At 36.9% G+C, this 19,273-nt stretch overlaps 1 protein-coding gene across 5 annotated transcripts in view; it reads right to left on the reverse strand.

Annotated features, from left to right (window-relative positions):
- The window catches only part of DGKH (diacylglycerol kinase eta), a 180,523-nt gene that overhangs the window by 69,618 nt on the left and 91,632 nt on the right, over positions 1-19,273 (reverse strand). For all 5 annotated transcript variants that reach the window (XM_043579634.1, XM_043579643.1, XM_043579629.1 and 2 more), the window contains 4 exons: positions 12,222-12,326; positions 11,792-11,924; positions 4,818-4,924; positions 4,037-4,162 (listed from right to left, as the gene is read on the reverse strand). In XM_043579634.1, the coding sequence (XP_043435569.1) occupies positions 4,037-4,162; positions 4,818-4,924; positions 11,792-11,924; positions 12,222-12,326 (471 nt within the window). The remainder of the gene's footprint in view (positions 1-4,036; positions 4,163-4,817; positions 4,925-11,791; positions 11,925-12,221; positions 12,327-19,273) is intronic.

A 19,273-nucleotide genomic window follows, 5' to 3' on the forward strand; every position in this document is an offset into this window, starting at 1 on the left:
TTTCTTATGGTATAGATTACATCTATGGGACTAATAACTGAAGATCGACTATATCACAAAATATTCAGTAACTCATAAATTACTTTCATGGTATAATGTTTATAACTCTAAGGAATGAGCTAATTATTTAGAGATGGGAATCTGATGTACTCTGTGCAGCCTACTTTTATGGTAGCCTCGGGCAAGTAGTGTACATCGAGAAATGCCTGGTGAGGGATGCGTGGCTGGTTCAGTCAGTAGAGCACGTGACTCATGATCTTGGGGTTGTAAGTTCGAGCCCCACACTGGGTGGAGATATTACTTAAAACACAAAAATAAATAAAAATTTAAAAAAGGAAATGCCTGGTGAAGGCAAGGAGAGAGGAAGAGAAGGGAACAGAGTGCAGAGGAAGGGAGAGAGAGAGGAAGGAGGCAAGCTAACTAGTACTTGTCAATATCATCGTCCATAAAAAAGATGATGGGCTCTACCTTATAACATTCTTACGGAATTTCATGAAAATCCGTGAAATTTTTAATGTGTCTCCTCTTTCTGCAGTGGTCCTATAACTTTCTATTCACATCTTTTTTTAAAAATAACATTTTCATGTTCTTATAGGTATAAGTACATCTGTGCCTATGGGCTCCATAGAGAAAAGGAAAAGGTCCTATCATTATACACTTATCTTGGAAAGTGATAAATATCATAGACACCCAGTAAACATGTGAATTCTGTAAAAAACAAAGTTTCAAGGGTAGTCAATATATTATTTCGAACAAGAGCAGGGCTAACTTATTAAGTAGAACCCAGGGAATTTACAATACTTTAGGTACTTACTCAGAGAGACTTAAAATGTTTTAAGCAGTAAAAGCAGACACTTCATAAAGCATTTACTTAATACAGCTTTATTTCATTAGTCTTTTTAGAAAATTGGCATGTTAATTAAACACATATTTATCAAAACTTTTGAGAAAATAACTAAAATTAAATACTGATTCTTATTCTACTGATGACCTAATTTTGGACAGTTCCTTATTATTATTTATAATAATTAACATCCCCAAATGGATTTCAGAAAAAACAAGCATGCACAGATAGTTTTAAAAAGATTTTAATGGGGAACCTGGGCGGCTCAGTGTTAAGCACTGGGGAACCTGGGCGGCTCAGTCGGTTAAGCAACCGACTCGATTTAGGCTAAGGTCATGACACATAGAGCAAAACAGAAAAATATTTACAGCAAAGTTAAATGAAAAAAGCAGAGGACAAAATTGTATCTTCACTTTTTTTTTTTTAAATTTTAAAGAGAAAGAGGGGGGCGCCTGGGTGGCGCAGTCGGTTAAGCGTCCGACTTCAGCCAGGTCACGATCTCGCGGTCCGTGAGTTCGAGCCCCGCGTCGGGCTCTGGGCTGGTGGCTCAGAGCCTGGAGCCTGTTTCTGATTCTGTGTCTCCCTCTCTCTCTGCCCCTCCTCCGTTCATGCTCTGTCTCTCTCTGTCCCCCAAAAAATAAATAAACGTTAAAGAGAAAGAGGGAGTGTTAGTGGGGAAATGGGGCAGAGGGAGAGAAAGAGAGAATCCTAAGCAGGCTCCATGTCAACGTGGAGCCCCATGCAGGGGCTTGATCCCACAACCCTGGGGTCATGACCTGAGCTGAAACCAAGAGTCAGTCATTCAACCACCTGGGCCCCTCAGGCTCCCCCCTTCCCTCTTTTTACAGGAAAGGTAAAACTATGTCCAAAGACTGGATGACAACCAAAAAAATTAGCAGTTGACTCAGTAGAGTTGTGTAAGACCACAGTTGTGTGAATACCATAGTAAAGACTATGGTCTTACTTTGTTTTGTTTTAAAGTAGATGACTGTTTTACAAATTAGACATTCTGTGGGAAACATTATTTTAAAGGCAAAATAATATGCAAAGACGTATACAGGAAGATCGTGTATAGGAAGTACAAGACCGAGAAGGATGTAACAAGGTGATGGTGGTCCAGAAACCTGCGTGTCTAGTGGACGCAGTACAGGTCAGGAATGACTTCAAGATAAGGTGATATCTAGGTTTGCCAGAAAAAAAAGGGAGAAGACAATCTAGAATACCCACTTCTACATCCTGTAAAAATCCTTCTATCCTGTTTGTGAAAAATTTTAAAGGTAGGGGTGAGTAGGGTGAGAAAGTAAAATATCTAATCAACTCCCACTGTTAAAATTAACAAAGTTTAAAAATGACTGGACCAATACAAGTAGAGTCCTATATATTGTAGGTAAAGACAACTTTCATAAAACCTTTCTAAAATAATTCGTCACACACAATATCTGCTTTCTTTTCAACAAGTTAGAAAGAAACAGCTGAAGTTCTAGAAATAGAGAAATAGATCTACAGACTAATGAAAATAGCAGTAGAAGCATACATCAGTGGTTGCACCCTGAAAAGGAAGTCTTAGGTGGGATAACCTTTAAAATCTTATTTATGAGAGCACTTTACTTATTTGTTTGTAACATTATCTTACAGGCCTTTGGAGAGCACTCTTTATATTATTAAAAAAAATTTCTTTAATTGAGAGACAGAGAGTGATCAGAGGAGGGAGACCCAGAATCTGAAGCAGGCTCCAGGTTCTGAGCTGTCGGCACAGCCGACTGATGTGGGGCTTGAACCCACAAACCGCAAGATCACGACCGGAGCTGAAGTCGGATGCTTAACTGACTGAGTCACCCAGGGGCCAGGAGTACTCTTTTAAAATAAGGAATGTGCCTGGCTGGTTCAGTTGGGAAAGCATGTGACTCATGATCTTGGGGTTGTGAGTTCAAGTCCCACACTGGGTGTAGAGATTACTTAAAAAAAGAATTTAAAAAAGATAAATAAAATAAGGAATTCCACAAGAGGGCTTTAGGGGATATGGTTGCACCAAAACTGCAAAGAGACATGTCTAATACGGTTTATATATTACATGGGATAAGAGAAATTAGAAGTAACACGTGTGGCTAATAAAAGGGGCAATTGATGAAGAATAACAAAAGCATAAGGATAGAGAGAATCACTTTGATTTATAAATAAAAAGGAAACAGGGGTCCCTAGGTGTTTCAGTTGGTTAAGCATCTGACTTTGGTACAGGTCATGATCTTGTGGTCCATGGGAGCCTGCTTTGGATTCTGTGTCTCCCTTTCTCCCTGCCCCTCCCCTGCTCATGTTCTCTCCCTCTCTCTCTCTCTCAAAAATAAATAAACATTAAAAAGTTTTTTAAAAAATAAAATGAAAAGGAAACAGATTACCTATCAGGTTTGACGAAAAAGCTATACAGGACTTATCTTCTTTATGGCCTATGGGATGAATCTCACTCTTTGTGAAATCAACGCATCATACTCACATCTTTTTCATTTGATGATCTACATCATACTTATTAAAAGAAATGAGTTTTCCATATTTTGGGGGGGCCTGGGGAGTGACTTCCAAGACTCAAAACAAGACCAAAAAAATCAGCCCAATGCAAGGCAATCACTGTCATAGTTGGACAGCATCGCCCAGTGCTAACATGAGCACCCACAGCGGTTGCCTCCTCACCCTCCACGCCACCCTCTGAGTGGCCTGCGTTCACCCTGTAAGTTCCTGCTCTGACTGCCCTCGTGAAGTCTAGAGCCCAGCACTCACATAGTATGGCATGGACAGGACCATTCCTTGCTGTTGATTCCATGTTATGCTGTGCGTACTTCTCACTGCTTCCTTACACATGCAAGAAAACTTTGTAATATATAAATATATATATACTATGTAAAGACATAAATAATATATACAATACATAATATATAAATATTATATAATAATATTTATCTATATAACATAGATATATCCCAACAAAACTGTGGGAAAGAGGTCTTGACAAGGGAAATATAAAACAACAGTATTGCAAGAAGGATATTTAAAAAGCAACCAGACTGGAAGGAATACTTTGAAAAAGATGAACATTACAATGGGCAGGTATGCTACCAGGCTTTATTATACCATACGTTCCTTTCCCCTAAATCACATAGGTTAAAAAAACTATGAAAAGAACGAATTAAAAAGGGCTCTCACCATTGTCTTACACCAAAGGCATTTCCAATCTTGCAGACGCAGAACACTCCCGCATGTTTTGTCACAGACAGCACATTTGGCACTCACGGGCAAGTTACCCTCTAGCCATTGGTGAGGCATAGCTACCTGTGCAGCAGGAGTAAAGAGCAGTCAAATTAAAGACTGGAGGACGTCATTCTCACCCTAGGGAAGATCTAAAATATTTCTTACTCAGTGGAATCAATATATGTACCACTCATGGCATCCATTCATTTAGCCCACATTTATTGACATCTATTGTGCCCAGAGCACTGTAGCGATACAAAAATAATTAAGACTAAAGCCCTGACCTTCAGGATTTGTAGTCTAGCTGAGGAGCAATGAATGTAAAGGCATTATCATAAGGTGATTACAAAGTGCTATCAGAGATTTGAATGCAAGGTGCAATGGAGACAAGGTTTTGAAGGTGGGGGTCACTGTTGAAAGGAGGCCCCAACATCTGAGGAGTGAACATCTGAATAAACACCTGAGCTAAGCCTTAAAGAGTATCTTACTTGTCAGGTCGGGGTCTACAACACCAGCCCAGCACAGCAGCCACTTGTAAGCTCTATTCACATTTCCCTCAAAATTTAAGAGCTGAAAGCAACTATGAAGGATCTAACTGGAAATAGAAACTCACAATTAACCAAAACCTTCATTTCATCCTGCTAGTAAATATTCCCACTAACTCTGTCATTTTTCACAGGGCAGACAATAAAGAGAGGAGGTACTGGGAAGAGACCAGAGACAGAACTGGGCTTACTCCGTCTTCGTCCTCTATGATGTCCTTCCCAATGGAGGCCAGAGTCGTCCATTTGCAATTATTTGTTGCCCTCACTGCACATCTTTTGTGAGCCTTGAATTTACACACTAAAAAAAAAAGTCAACCATTTCTAAATGAATATATACTTCTGGAATAATGATTAAAGGAAATCATAGCACGAAATTAAAAAGGAGGGGGTAGAAGAAAAACAATAATTTAAAATCTTAAATTACTCTTCAACAATAATAAAGGTATTCTGAAAATACCTTTCCAGAAGGTATTCATGTATTTATGATACATATGGCTATGTATGTATAAAGCTCTTTTTCAATCTATAGATTGCTACTTAGAGAGGTTCTACTTGTTCATAAATAAAACATAAAGGAAATGAATACAAAAGAATTAGTTCTTTAGGAGAAAGGAGACAACAGTCACGTACGCACACAAACATAGAACTAAACAAAATTTAGTAATACAGAGGTGCTGGTAACATCCTATTTCTTAATCTGGATGTTGGTTACATAAATGTGTTTCATTTGTGAAAAATCCTATGTGCTGTACTCCTCTGATATTTGTATTTTTCTGTCCATATAATAAATTTAAAATGAAAAATTTGAAAATATCAGTAAGATAAAGAACAGGATAATTCAGAGGAGTTTTAAATTGCAAGTATGTCGAGAAACTATCCAGTCATCATGGGAAATAGGTTGATAAGGGTCACAAAGATGGCACTGTCTTTTAAAAGCATTATTGTTGGGATTACTACATTATGATGTAGACTAAAGTAGTGATGAAGAAATACGCTACATGCATCACTAATTGGCTCAGCAATAATATCAAAAAGGAGCCTATAAAAGAGACATAAGAGACACTGAAACCTACAAGACATTGATGAAAGAAACTGAAGACACAAATAAACTGGGGAAAATATTCCATGCTAATGGACTGGAAGAATTAATAATGTAAAAATGTCCATAGGACTGAAAGCAATATACAGATTCAATGCAATCCCTGTCAAAATTCCAATGGCATTTTTCAAAGAACTAAAATAAATAATTCTAAAATTTTTATGGAACCACAAAAGACTCCAAATAGCCAAAGCAATCTTCAGAAGGAACAAAGTGGAAGGCATCATGATCCTGATTTGAAACTATGTTACAAAGCTATAGTAATCAGAGTAGTATGGTACTGGCGTAAAAACAGACACATAGGTCAATGGAACAGAATAGAGAACCCAGAAATAAATCCACACATATATGGCCAACTAATTCATGACAAAGAGACCATGAATACACAATGGAGAAAGAATGATGTCTTTAATAAATGTTGCTGGGGAAACTGGACAGCCATATGCAAAAGAATGAAACTGGACCACTTTCATGAAAAGTGGACTGAACTGTACATAAAAGTTAACTAAAAGGGATTAAAGACTTGAATGTAATACTGAAAACCATAAAACTTGTAGAAGAAAATTCCTGGACTTTAGCTCTTTGACATCAGTCTTTGCGATGATTTTTTGGGTCTAACACCAAAAGCACAGGCAACAAAGCAAAAATACATAAGCAGGACTATATCAAACTAAAAAGTTTCTACACAGCCAAGGAAGCCATCAATAATATGGAAAGGCAACATACTGAGTGGGAGAAAATATTTACAAATCATATATCCAATAAGGGGTTAACATTTATATACATTAATATACAAAGAACTCACACAAGTCAATAGCAAAAACCAAGCAGTCCACTTAAAAAATGGGAAGTGGATCTAAACAGACATTTTTGTAAATAAGACATACTGACAGCCAACAGAGAAATGAAAAGATACTCAATATCACTAGTCATCGGGGGAAATGCAAATACAAAACCACAATGAGATATCACCTCACACCTGTTAGGATGGCTATTATAAAAAAGGTAAGAAATTACTAGTGTTGGCAAGAATTTGAACAAAAGGGAACTCTTGTGGACTGTTCATGGCAATGCAAATTGGTGCAGCCACTATAGTAAACAGTATGGAGTTTCCTCGAGAAATTAAAAATAGAACTATAATACAATCCAGCAATCCCATTTCTGGGTATTTATCTGAAGAAAATGAAATCACCAACTTGAAAAGACATCTGCACCTTCGTGTTCATTACAGCATTATTCGTAACAGGCAAGGTACAGAAACAACTTAAGTGTCCATCAATAGACAAATGGATACAGAAATTGTGGTATCTGTATATGTATTTACACAATGGACTATTATTCATTCAGCCATATAAAAAAATGCAATCTTGCCTATTGAGACAACACGGATGGACCTAGAGGATATTATGCTAACTTGAAATAAGTCAAAGAGAGAAAGACAGATACCTTATGATCTGACTTTTAGGTAGACTGTAAAAACAACAACAACAAACCCACAAAAAAACCAAGCTCATAGAAACAGAAAACACATTGGTGGTTACCAGAGGTGGGGGCGTGGAATTGGGCCAAATGGGTGAAGGGAGTCAAAAGTACCAACTAAAATAACTAAGTCACGGGGATGTAATGTACAGAATGGTGAGTATAGTTAATATAATGAATTGAATATTTGAAAGTTGCTATGAGAGTAAATCTTAAAAGTTCTCATCATAAGGAAAAAATTCCATAACTACGGATGGTGACATGTTCCATTTGGGTAATCATTTTACAATGTATACAAATATCAAATAAAAAAAAAAACAACAAGAGAGAAATAAGAGGAAACAACCAGGAAAGAAGCAGCTCATATATGAAAAACAAGTAAACCACAGATTATTTGAGAAATTAACCCTTACTTATGAAAATCAGTACTTGAGTACTACTAAACTGATTTATCCTTTTAAGGACACCAATTATCCAAGCATTAGTGGATACTGACGTTACACCTGTTTCTGACTTTTCAGAATATATTTTTTATTGTACTAAGTTTTATTCTAAAGAATATAATTAAAAGTTTGAGATCACCTTAGTGGAAATAACAAAGGTAACTGCTGCTAAATGCTACATGTAAGGTGACTCCTTTTCACATGATTTTTTAATGTCTAACTGTAAACTGCTAACAAATTTAAAATGATGGGTTATATGCCACTGGTTTAAGACAGTCCTAATTTAATGTGGCATGCAAATGAGAGGGTCAGGTAAAATAATGTTCAAAATGCTTCAGATGTCATGGATAGCCAATAGGTAAAAGGTCACTTAAGCTGAACTGTTTTGGGGTTTTTTTTTGAGAAGTATTAGTCTACATTAGTTTCATTTATCTGCTCTTTTGTGCACCTTGACAAATGCTTTCCTGGAAATCATACAGCTTTTGTTCTAAATGATTCTGTGACTCAAGCACAGATTTATATAGGATAACTAATTTTTTAATGGAATCTCATTGCCGATAAACAGTAGTGTAAAGAAACAGGAAGTATAAGCTTATACTATAGGAAGTTTAGGAAGTATAAGCTTAGTTTGAAAAACAGTTTTAGCATGACCTGCTCCCTTTCGCTCTCATGTTCTATTTTAAAATTGAGGTTAATTAGTATCCCTAGGTCTTTTCATCTGTTATCGTGTTTCTTAAAAATGTGGTCCTAGTTTTAGTTTTATTTGCAACATAATCCCCAGGCTTGCTTTTTAAGTACAAGTAAGTATTTGGTATTAATAGTCAATAATTGTTTTTTACAGAGAAGGAAGTAAAAGAGAGCAACAGGGAATAATTTCACAGCTTTTTAAAAATTTTGCCATTAAAAATCAAACAGCTCAGTAAAAACAAAAATTACACTTGTAATAATAAAGTGCTTCATGCAAAGAGTCTTGAAAATTGCAAAGTTGCTTAATATAGCATATAATAATAAAAAAATAAACCAGACTGTGATTATGGTCACCGAGGAATGGAAATTATTAATAAACACTTTAATTTTGTTAGGCGACAATTAGATTTCTCCAAATCAGTTATTGTGAAATAAATCACTTTTCCCTGACCTATAAAGCCATTATCTCAAAACCACAGAACTTAAAAATATATACTGACAAGTAACAAAATTATGATTCTTTATCTGCAATTTCCAGTCTACCACACTGAATATTTCTAAGTGTTCAACACTGGCTATGATAAAAATTCATAGAGTCCCATGTTAACATATTTGATGTTATTGATTAAAAGAGAAAAAAAATCACCATTTAACTTTTTTTTGTTCAATTACTGTTTAAATAATTGTGAAGAACAATTATGCTTTGAAATTATAATTAACATTCTCAATTGATTTAGGGAATTATTTATAAAAAGTATTCTATCTTCTATTTTTCATTCATATATTTCATGTATGCAAGGCTTTAAAATAACAATTTTAGTAGTTATTCAACACAAACCCAGAAGACAAATCATTACAGCTTGTTTTACTGTGAAACACATTAAGTAAATTTAGTGATGGTTTCACACACTGGAAACTGATTTCCATTCCAATACAAAGTTATTCATTGTCACAGTTGAATGAAATTTTTTGTGTGTGTTTGCATCTTTGTTATGTCTTTTAAAGCTTCTTGTATCCTATGCCTTCTGTTTTATCAAGCAAGCAGTTTATTCAGATTTGGAGGTAGTTTCTAAAGTTTAAGTATAACTTGGATTACAAGAAAATTATGCTAAATAACCACATCCTCATAAAATAAAAAGGTAACTTCTTTACACATTCATAAAACCCTTGGGATTTTTAAAGCCTTCTGGTGTATTTCTAACAATACCAAGGTAGGATGCCACAGGTTTAAAATTTTTATCAGCAGAGGGGTGCTCCTGGGTGGCTCTGTTGGTTAAGTGTCCGACTTCAGCTCAGATCATGATCTCACAGTTAATGAGTTCAAGCTCCACACTGGGCTCTGTGTTGACAGCTCAGAGACTGGAGCCTGCTTCGGATTCTGTGTCTCCCTCTCTCTCTCTGTCCTTCTCCTGCTCAGGCTCTCTCTCTCTCTCTCTCTCTCTCTCTCTCTCTTTCAAAAGTAAATAAACATTAAAAAAAATAAAATAAAATTTTTATTAGCAGAGAAAATGAGTACTAACAGACATTTTTCTAAAACTATTATTTAAAAATACAATAAAGAACCATAAAGAAGTCAGGAAGACTTCATTATTAACAGAATAACATAACAAACTTATTTAAAGACTTTTAAGTTTCTTATTCTCATCAGCTAATGTAATTTTCATTTTTCCTTTAAAATGTTTAGAAACGACTTAGTCATCCCAGCTTAAACTCAATTCACAAACAAATATATTTAATAATGCCTAATTCTCAAATCGGAAGAGTACCACAGAGTATCTCAGATCTGATATCTTTTTTTAGCATTTTTTTTTTTTTTTTTTTGGAATAAGAGGTTAGGAGGCAACACTAAGGGGACCTTCGAAAGAACACCTCTGAGTATTACAGACCGGGTAAGAGTAGACTCAGAGCTAGGAACCCTTTCAGATTACTAAAGTCATAAAGAGTAATTACACCTGATTTGCAATCATTGTTTAAATCTAAAAAACACAAAACAAAAACCAAAAAAAAAAAAAAAAAAAACCACGTGTAATGGCTCTTCCAAGTGTTTGTTTTCATGCATTTTCATGCATCAATCAGGCCATGATGCAATCTTCAATTATTTACCGGATGGATTTCTTACACAGCACAGCTACTAACTTCCCCAAGTCACTTGACTAGAAAAGTAGCTTTCCTGTTTATATTCTCTCACTTAATTTTCATAGTATCTCTACATAGTATAAATGACTATTATCTCTGTTTTACATATGAGGAAATGAAAGTCAAAAACAGTGGAACTATTTCTCCTGGTCACCGTTTGCAATGCTGGGAGCGGAACCAGAACCCTGAGGGTAAAACTGAGGAACTCTGTCCTCAACCTCTGTGCTGTCTCATATTAAATAGCTGGAACTATGACATATCTCAGATTTTATACCTTAAAATGAACGAAAACTGTGACTCTATTACTATTTTATTATTCAAGAATAAAAAGCTATTCAAAATTAAGACGTTTCTGTATTAGAGAAAAAAAAAGCCAATATTAATATTAGATATAGTTCAGAAAGTAAAGTGTGCTCACTGAGGTACACAGTTAAATAAATCTAAAGAAGTTATGAGTTTTCTTTTGGTAATTATTAGTATATTTGCTTCTATTGGTCACTGCTTTTTAATTAAGAAATGCATAAATCTTAATACGAAAACTACAGCATTGGCCTTATTTTTAGAAAAGGATGGCCTCCATGTGAATGAAACATGAAATGAAATAAAAGAAAACATTTAAAATAACGAAACAGAGGGGCGCCTGGGTGGCTCAGTCGGTTAAGCATCCGACTTTGGCTCAGGTCATGATCTCAAGGTTCGTGGGTTCGAGCCCCTCATCGGGCTCTGTGCTGACAGCTCAAAGCCTGGAACCTGTTTTGGATTCTGTATCTCCCTCTCTGCCCCTCCCCCTCGCATTCTGTCTGTCTCTCTCTCAAAAATAATAAAAAAAATTTTAAAAAGTTAAAAAAATAATGAAATAGAAATAACAGTAGAAATAACAAACAATAGAAATTCTGTCAGCGTTATGTGCTGTCCTCACTGAAAGTTTTGTTCTCCGCAATCAATTCAGAACAGAAAAAGAATTCTAGAAAACCAGCATGATAGACAAAGTCTAGAGATGTTTTGTGGAGCACCTGCTAGTTCCTCGGGAGCGAAATGCTACATTTTGATTTCTACTTCCTTCCTAATGATTCGTATCATCTTTCTCTCGGTAAAATATTTCCCCATCAGTCCTTTGTGCTCCGAGCTCCACTTTAAGCTGCAGTGAAACTTAAACACTGTGTTCCCACTGAGGTGCTCCCAGATGCAGCTCCCACCCGAGGGAAACGTTTTCCTGGGGTGATGTTTCTCTGTTTGCGGCACAGAAGTACCCACAAGATGTGGCAACATCTTGCCACAGTGGTCAGTGCTGAGGGAGAACACAGGCTGGGCGCTACAGTACCTTCGCAGGACAGGCCGTGGGAGGTGACTCCAGAAAGACTCTCTCTGCACACGTTACAGAAAGTGGGTCGGGCATGGGAGCAAGCGTACCAGTTATGCATCCCTGAGAAATGTTCCACGTTAAACTGGGCCACCTAGAAACGAGACACAGGTTTGGCAAACAAGAGAAGGAGACGACAGCGAGTTAACAATTTGGAATGCATGAGTTATGATTAAAGTTTCAAATCCGTAATTTTTACAACAAGAACACTCTCCTTTAAGTAAAAAAAAAAAAAAAAAGAAAGAAAAAAAAAGGAAGAAATGTCAATATCAGATTTAAGCAAGTTACTTAATGGATCTACACATACTTTGCTTTGTGGAATATAGCTTCAGTTCTTCAGATAACATTGGTTTTCTAAGAACATGAGGCACCAGAAGAGAAGCCACTTTACCTCGTAAGGCTCTCTGGTCTGGACAGACTTCAGTGAGCTCATCCAATCCTCCATTTCCTTCCTGTTCTCAGCGCACAGCATTAGTCTTCTGAAGGGAGTGATTATCTGAAAGGGGAATTCAATCTAATGATTGTTAATCACCGAAAGGACAGATTACTGCAAAACTTAGCAATCGCGCGAGGAAATTGTATTTCTAAACTCCGAGTCCTCATTTCCTTGATGAAGCAAGTGAGAGTCTCTGTAACGTAAATAATTTTCTTTCTCTGAATATGATACAATGGGGTCTAGGAAAGAAAACTTAGTTCTAAGGAGGAATTTCTTGTCTTTAAGCTCACTGCTATTTACTTAGACTTTTTTAGTCCATTACCAAAGGCTGTGAATCCAAATCGACAATGTACTCTTACTTCATGGAAGGTATCTTGAAAAGTGATTTTAAGTATGCTTCGAAATAATTCATGGTAAGCTTCAAATTAGTACATAGTTTTCGGTATGGAAATAAAAAAAAATTGAAAACCAGAGGAATGCAACATGGAATGATTCATAATTGGTTTCTGACAATATCAACAATATTCTGTTATTAAATAATGTGGGATTTACATACCATTTCCACTGTCTATTTTAATATGATTTATATGAAGGATTGTTTCTTCGTTGTATAGAATTCCCCTATACTACTTTTTAGCGAGAGCCAGGGAGGGAAGAATTAACATAAAAACCCTTCGGTTGGCTTTAAGGGAAGAAAATAATTGTGACTCTTATCTTTTTTCATGTCACTATAGAACACAGACCAAGAGTCTTACAGCAAATGAAATGAAGGCTTTGTGCTGTTATAGCATCAAAAGTGCTCCAAAGTGAGATTCTGAAATGGCTTGAAATTAGCCCTATTTATGTGTGAATACAATATTCTGTTTGTAATCTTGAAGTTGCTAAGTCCTAAGCATTCACTGCAAAGAAGGGACTACTTATATACTTGTGGAAGAAGAGCAAAATTTACACACACACCTAGAAACTATTTCCAAATAATAAGTTATATACTTATATAGCAAATAAGAACTTTTCTTAAGTTAGAAGCCATTTGATCGAGTGATAATCTACATACTTCATTATAGCACAGATTTCTGAAGTCATGAAAAAGGAATAATCATCTAAAAATAAAAGGAACAATTCCCAACAGGAGTAAACCAGCGAGCCTCAAATCAGTACTGTTCATCATAGGAAATAAGTCCATTATTTAAAACTGTAGACACCAGCCCAATCTTAGCTACTCACCGCTCATTGCTTCCTTTCTTTGGTCTTTAGTGTAGACAGCACAATCCTTCCTTAAACCAAGGGGCCCTTTCATACATCTGACAGGCACTCACACTTAAATACAGTCAGCCAGAAGTCACATGGAGGAGAAGCATCAACCGTTCAGCTTTGGGTATTTGTTAATTGCATATGAAACTGAACAGAACCTCACTTCTGCATTTTCTTCTGTTTTCCACTACCCTCTTTGGATAAAGCTTTTCAGCAGTTGGTCACTTCTTTTCCTGAATAAATAGTTAATGAAAGAGCACTGACTCCCTCATTACTCAGGAGCTAAATGGATGCTTTATTGCTTCAAAATGTTTTTCTAGGACAGCTCATCCAATGCAGCAGAAGAGATAGCATTATATCATAATACTCTCCTGGCTCTGATGACTGGCATGGTACTCCAGAAATCTCCCACTGACTGACTGAATAAATCTGACATTTACCTGAATAAGTATTTACCTCTAGCATTTATTTTTATTTATTTATTTATTTAGTTAGTTAGTTAGTTAGTTACTACACTATATGATGAACTCTAAGGATTCCCTCTCTTTCATTATGATCTTGTAGTGAGACAAATATCATTCAGATAAATAAACCAGGCTTGTTATTTTATTCTTTGATTTTGTTTTGTCGTTGTTGAATTCGAAGGAAAGCAGTATATTTGGTGGTTTTAACTATCTTTAATGCCTTTATATTCATCATAAGTCATCGTGAATTCAACAAAAAGGGGAGAAAAAGAATAGGGAAACAGCTTCTAATTTTTCTTATAGCTTTTGGAACTACATAAATGGCTCAATCCTAAAAAAATTTCAGCAATGTATATCACACTGATATGCCAATGAAGTAAATGTATAATTTTGCAGTTTCCTCCTTTTAACATAAATTTGTTTAAAAGTGGTCAATAACAAGCAAGTAAACATCATGACACATTCTTGGGGCACCTGGGTGGCTCAGTTAAGCGTCTGACTTTGGCTCAGGAGGTGATCTCACACTTGGTGAGTTCGAGCCCTGCATCAGGCTGTCTGCTGTCAGCACAGAGCCTGCTTTGGATCCTCTGTCTCCCTCTTTCTCTGCCCCTCCCCTGTTCATGTGTACATGCTTGCTCTCTCTCAAAAATAAATAAACACTTAGAAAAAAGATCATAACACATTCTTAAAATAAATGTTAAGTTTTTAAGAGCCAGAAATAACTACAAGCAATTTTGATTTATAGGCCTTGTGATCAAGGGTGATTAACAAATCCACTGATTATAGTTATAAGAAATATGTATGAAAAAGAAAATCTTTTGTAAATCATGATGCAGAGATGTCTGGTTTTGTGGCTACCGTATTAAAAATGCTTCCTCCAAAAGCCTGGAGTAGTCTGGGCCTAACTGAAGACAAGGCTGGTTTACCAACCAAACCCATAAAGTGTCCCAGATTGACCCTTTCTTCTCTGGGGTAATCCCTCACCAGCCCACCAAAGCTCTGAGTTCTCTCCCCACCTTTTATTTGAATTCTTCCTCATATTCCACCTTTGTAGGGAAGAATAGGATAATCATAATTGTTAGCTGACAGGCTCTGGTTGTATCCTAACTAAACTCCCTTACACTACAGTGGTTTCTCATCCAAATCTTTATTAGGAAAATATTTGAGAAGCAGCAAACTCTGAAAATTATTTGCTTCTCACTCTGAAAGTATATTGAACTCAGCGTTTTTATTATGACAGGTGGGTAGTGTGGGAAGGTGGAAAGACAGAGGTGTGGGAGGGGGCTATTCCTAGGGAGGGTTCTCTGAGCCTGAGGGGGAGGACGTAGGCCAGAAGTCTAGAAGACTAGAGCCCAGAGCCCAGAGCCCAGAACCCAGGGGTACAAACCATATGGGCTTTGCCTTAACAGTCCAGAAAAGAGATAAGGAGGTAAACCAAGGTTTGCTTGTCTGAAAAAGTGCTGTATAAGATGAACACATAGGAGAGCCATCTAAATCAGTTTCCTAAATGCTACCTCAAATAATATACAAACTCTCCATTAATAGAGATATTGCTCCATTTGGAGAGTTATTGGCCTATTTACTATTAATCCAACAACACTATTACCTATGGATAAGAATCAAAAATTTCTCAGTCTGCTAAAGCATATAAATACATAAGAAAGGAGACATTAAATACATAAAGTTCTATAGAAGAGTAACATTATAGTTAAGACTTTAAACACATAAACAGGCACAGGGAAAAAACCTCCACAAATACTGTATTGGTCATGTTTCAGTGAGGGGATTACAGAGAATCATAATTGTATTTTTTGTTTGTCTATGGTTTCTAAAGTAAATAGGTAGTACTTTTGTAACAAAACCACTATTTTTTTTTACTAACAGAAGGATGGGAATTCAGAATTTAAAACTTTGCATTGTTCACAAGCAGTTTTTTTTTTTATTTAAAAACATTTTTTAATGTTTATTTATTTTTGAGAGACAGACAGAGCGTGAGCGGGGGAGGGGCAGAGAGAGAGGGAGACACAGAATCCAAAGCAGGCTCCAGGCTCTGAGCTGTCAACACAGAGCCCGACACGGGGCTCAAACCCACGAACTGAGATCACGACCTGAACCGAAGTTGTACTGAGCCACCCAGGCACCCCCGAGGCAGTTCTTAAAGTTGGCTGCACATTAGAATCACCTGGGAGATTTTTTAAAAAATCCCAATGTCCAGGCCACACTCCATACCATTTAACTCAGAAAATCTGAGGCTGGGACCCAGCTGCCAGCTTTATTTTTTGTTAACTTCCAGATAATTGCAAAGTGCAAGTATGTTTGAAAACCAGTGTCCTAAAGATATTTTACTTATTCCCCACAACACTGTTAGAACTTAAGAAATGACAGAAGTTTCTGTAGCCAAGTGAATTACAAGGAATTGCTAGTCTGCAAATTCCCTATTGGAAGCCATTAAGGTAACAGCAGAGTGATTCAGCGCCCAAATTCTGGAGTCAGGCCCACTTAGAATGAAGACCAACAGCGTCCTTTCTTACTTGTGCGGCTGTGAACAATGTTTCCTCCTCTCTATGAGCCATCGTCTTGCACCTGCTAAGTGAGGATAAAGCATTAACTCCCAGCTCTACAGAGTGTGGTGTGGGATTAGTGAGACCATCCAAGTAAAGCATTCAGCACAGCGTCTGTTAGGAAACCAAAGCTCAGTAAATACTAGCATCACAGTTCTTGGCGCTGACAGCAATTATGTATCTATTTACAGACTTCTTCTGTAATGTATATATTTCTTTTTTAAGTGTGGTCCACAGTCCAAGACAACACAAACTGGAAGCAGTTCGCTAACAAAATAGTCACTGACTAGCAAACCACCAAAACCAGAATAATGATAATGAGTTTTCTTTAGAAGATACTAGGAAAATATCAACAAACAGATTAGGAAAAATATTGTCTCCCCCCCCCCCAACCCCTCCCGTTAACTGCACTGGGTCTCAGCTTCCTCACAGCAGGAACATAAGATGGCAAAAGGCTTGGCAGAGTGGAGGGCATCAGATCCCTGTGCAGTACTGAGAGAGCTCAGCATGCCCTCTCTAGTAGGTGTCATGCTTAAGACATTCAAATAGAGAGTTTCTTCTTCTAACTTAGATTTTTGATTCTGCAGTGAAGGGCACTTTACAAACTTTTGTGGTAATTTTTTTTTAAGCTTACTTGTCAGTTAAAAAAAAATTTTTTTTATGTTTATTTATTTTTGAGAGAATGAGAGACAGAGCATTAGCAGGGGAAGAGGAGAGAGAGAGAAAGAGAGAGAGAGAGAGAGAGAGAGAGAGAGAGAGAATCCAAAGCAGGCTCCAGGCTCTGAGCTGTCAGCACAGAGCCTGACGCGGGGCTTGAACTCACGAACCTCGAGATCATGACCCGAGCCAAAGTCAGATGCTTAACTGACTGAGCCACCCAGGTGCCCCAAACTTCTGTGGTAATTTTAAATGTCCAACAAACTTTTTCCACTAGGAGACCCTTATTTCTTTACACCAAACTGATCACCTCTGCTCTATCAAAATACTTAAAAATAAACTATACACATTTCCTTTTCCTTTTTATTTTTTAATACCGGCTTTATTGAGATATAACTCACAATACTAGTCAATCCATCTGCTTAAACGGTACAGTTCAATGGTTTTTATTGTATTTACAGCATTGTACAACCATCACCATAATCTATTTTAGAATGTTTTCACGTCAAAAAGGAACCCTCTTAATAACAGTAACTCCCCATTTTCCTCCGAATCTGGCCCCACCCCCAGCCCTAGGCAACAACGAATCTACTTTGTCTCTAGTTATGGAATGAATACATCATGGAAATAAAAGGCACAGCATAAGGAATATTGTCAATGACATTGTAATAGCACTGCATGGTGACAGAGGGTAGCTAGCTACCCTGGTGGTGAGCACAGCATAAGGTTTACAGTTGCCAAATCACTATGCCATACACCTGAAACTAATGTAACATCGTGTGTCAACTACACCCAAATAAAAAAAAAATAAATATTTTTAAATTAATTTTTTAATTAAAAATTACTTTTTTTAATTTAAAAATAAAACTAGGTCTGACATCAAGCAAAATTGAAGCCATGTTTAATAATTAATCCGTTTAAATCAAATCAGTTTCTTGACCCAAATTCATCTATAAAGTTACCCTGCTATCCCGACTTGAAATTCAAAATCAGTATCACTTTCTAGAGATGTCATGGCAAAAATAAAAAAGGGAAACTTTAAAACATGGAGTAAGAAAAGAGATGGACAGGGGCGCCTGGGTGGCTCAGTCGGTTAAGCGTCCGACTTCAGCTCAGGTCAAGATCTCGCAGTCCGTGAGTTTGAGCCTCACGTCGGGCTCTGGGCTGACAGCTCAGAGCCTGGAGCCTGCTTCCGATTCTGTGTCTCCCTCTTTCTGACCCTCCCCTGTTCATGCTCTGTCTCTCTCTGTCTCAAAAATAAAATAAACGTTAAAAAAAATTAAAAAGAAAGAAAAGAGATGGACAGCATTGCAACATGGATGAACCTTAAAAACATTATGCCAAATGAAAGGAGCCAGTTACAAAAGACCACATACTGTGTGATTCCATTTATATGAAATGCAGTACTTATTTTTTTTATCCTTAGTGATTAATCCTGAACTGCCTGATTGAAATTAAAATTCATATGCAGTGAGAAGTCTTTCTTGGATAGCAGAACTAACAGGAAGTCTAAGTGTACTCGTAACAATTTTCTATTGCCTGAATTTTTATAACTTAGGGGATATAATTTGACTTTTGTTAAAGCCAAATCAGGTAGAATTATGTCTTTCTAAAACTAGGTTTGCTATACTTGAAGTTGCCAAATGCTGGGTCTTAACATACCTGCCTCTTCCAGCCTCCCTCAAATATAGATTAAAAATAATATACTTAACATACCTGCCTCTTCCAGCCTCCCTCAAATATATATATCCAACTCTTAAGTGGTGTATGTTGATTTTTTCATTCCTCTTGTATGAAAGGAAATAATTCACTTGAACAATTTAAATGCGCCAGAATGCAATGTAGTCTCTCATCCTAAGCGAGTATCATGAGGGTAGAGACATTTACTCCCTATTTCAAAGTGGCCCGGGGCACTCTACATCCAAGAGCACAGGTCCTCAACCACATGGGTGCACCTGCATGGAGCTAAGAGTTTTTATAAAATATACAAAACTTAGCTAGACATGCTCCAAACCAGACTCGGTAAATCGAAATCTCATTTTGGAGGGAGGCATGGATAATTTCAGATGTAATC

This window comes from Prionailurus bengalensis, chromosome A1 (genome assembly GCF_016509475.1).
Source record: "Prionailurus bengalensis isolate Pbe53 chromosome A1, Fcat_Pben_1.1_paternal_pri, whole genome shotgun sequence".
NCBI lineage: Eukaryota > Metazoa > Chordata > Mammalia > Carnivora > Felidae > Prionailurus > Prionailurus bengalensis.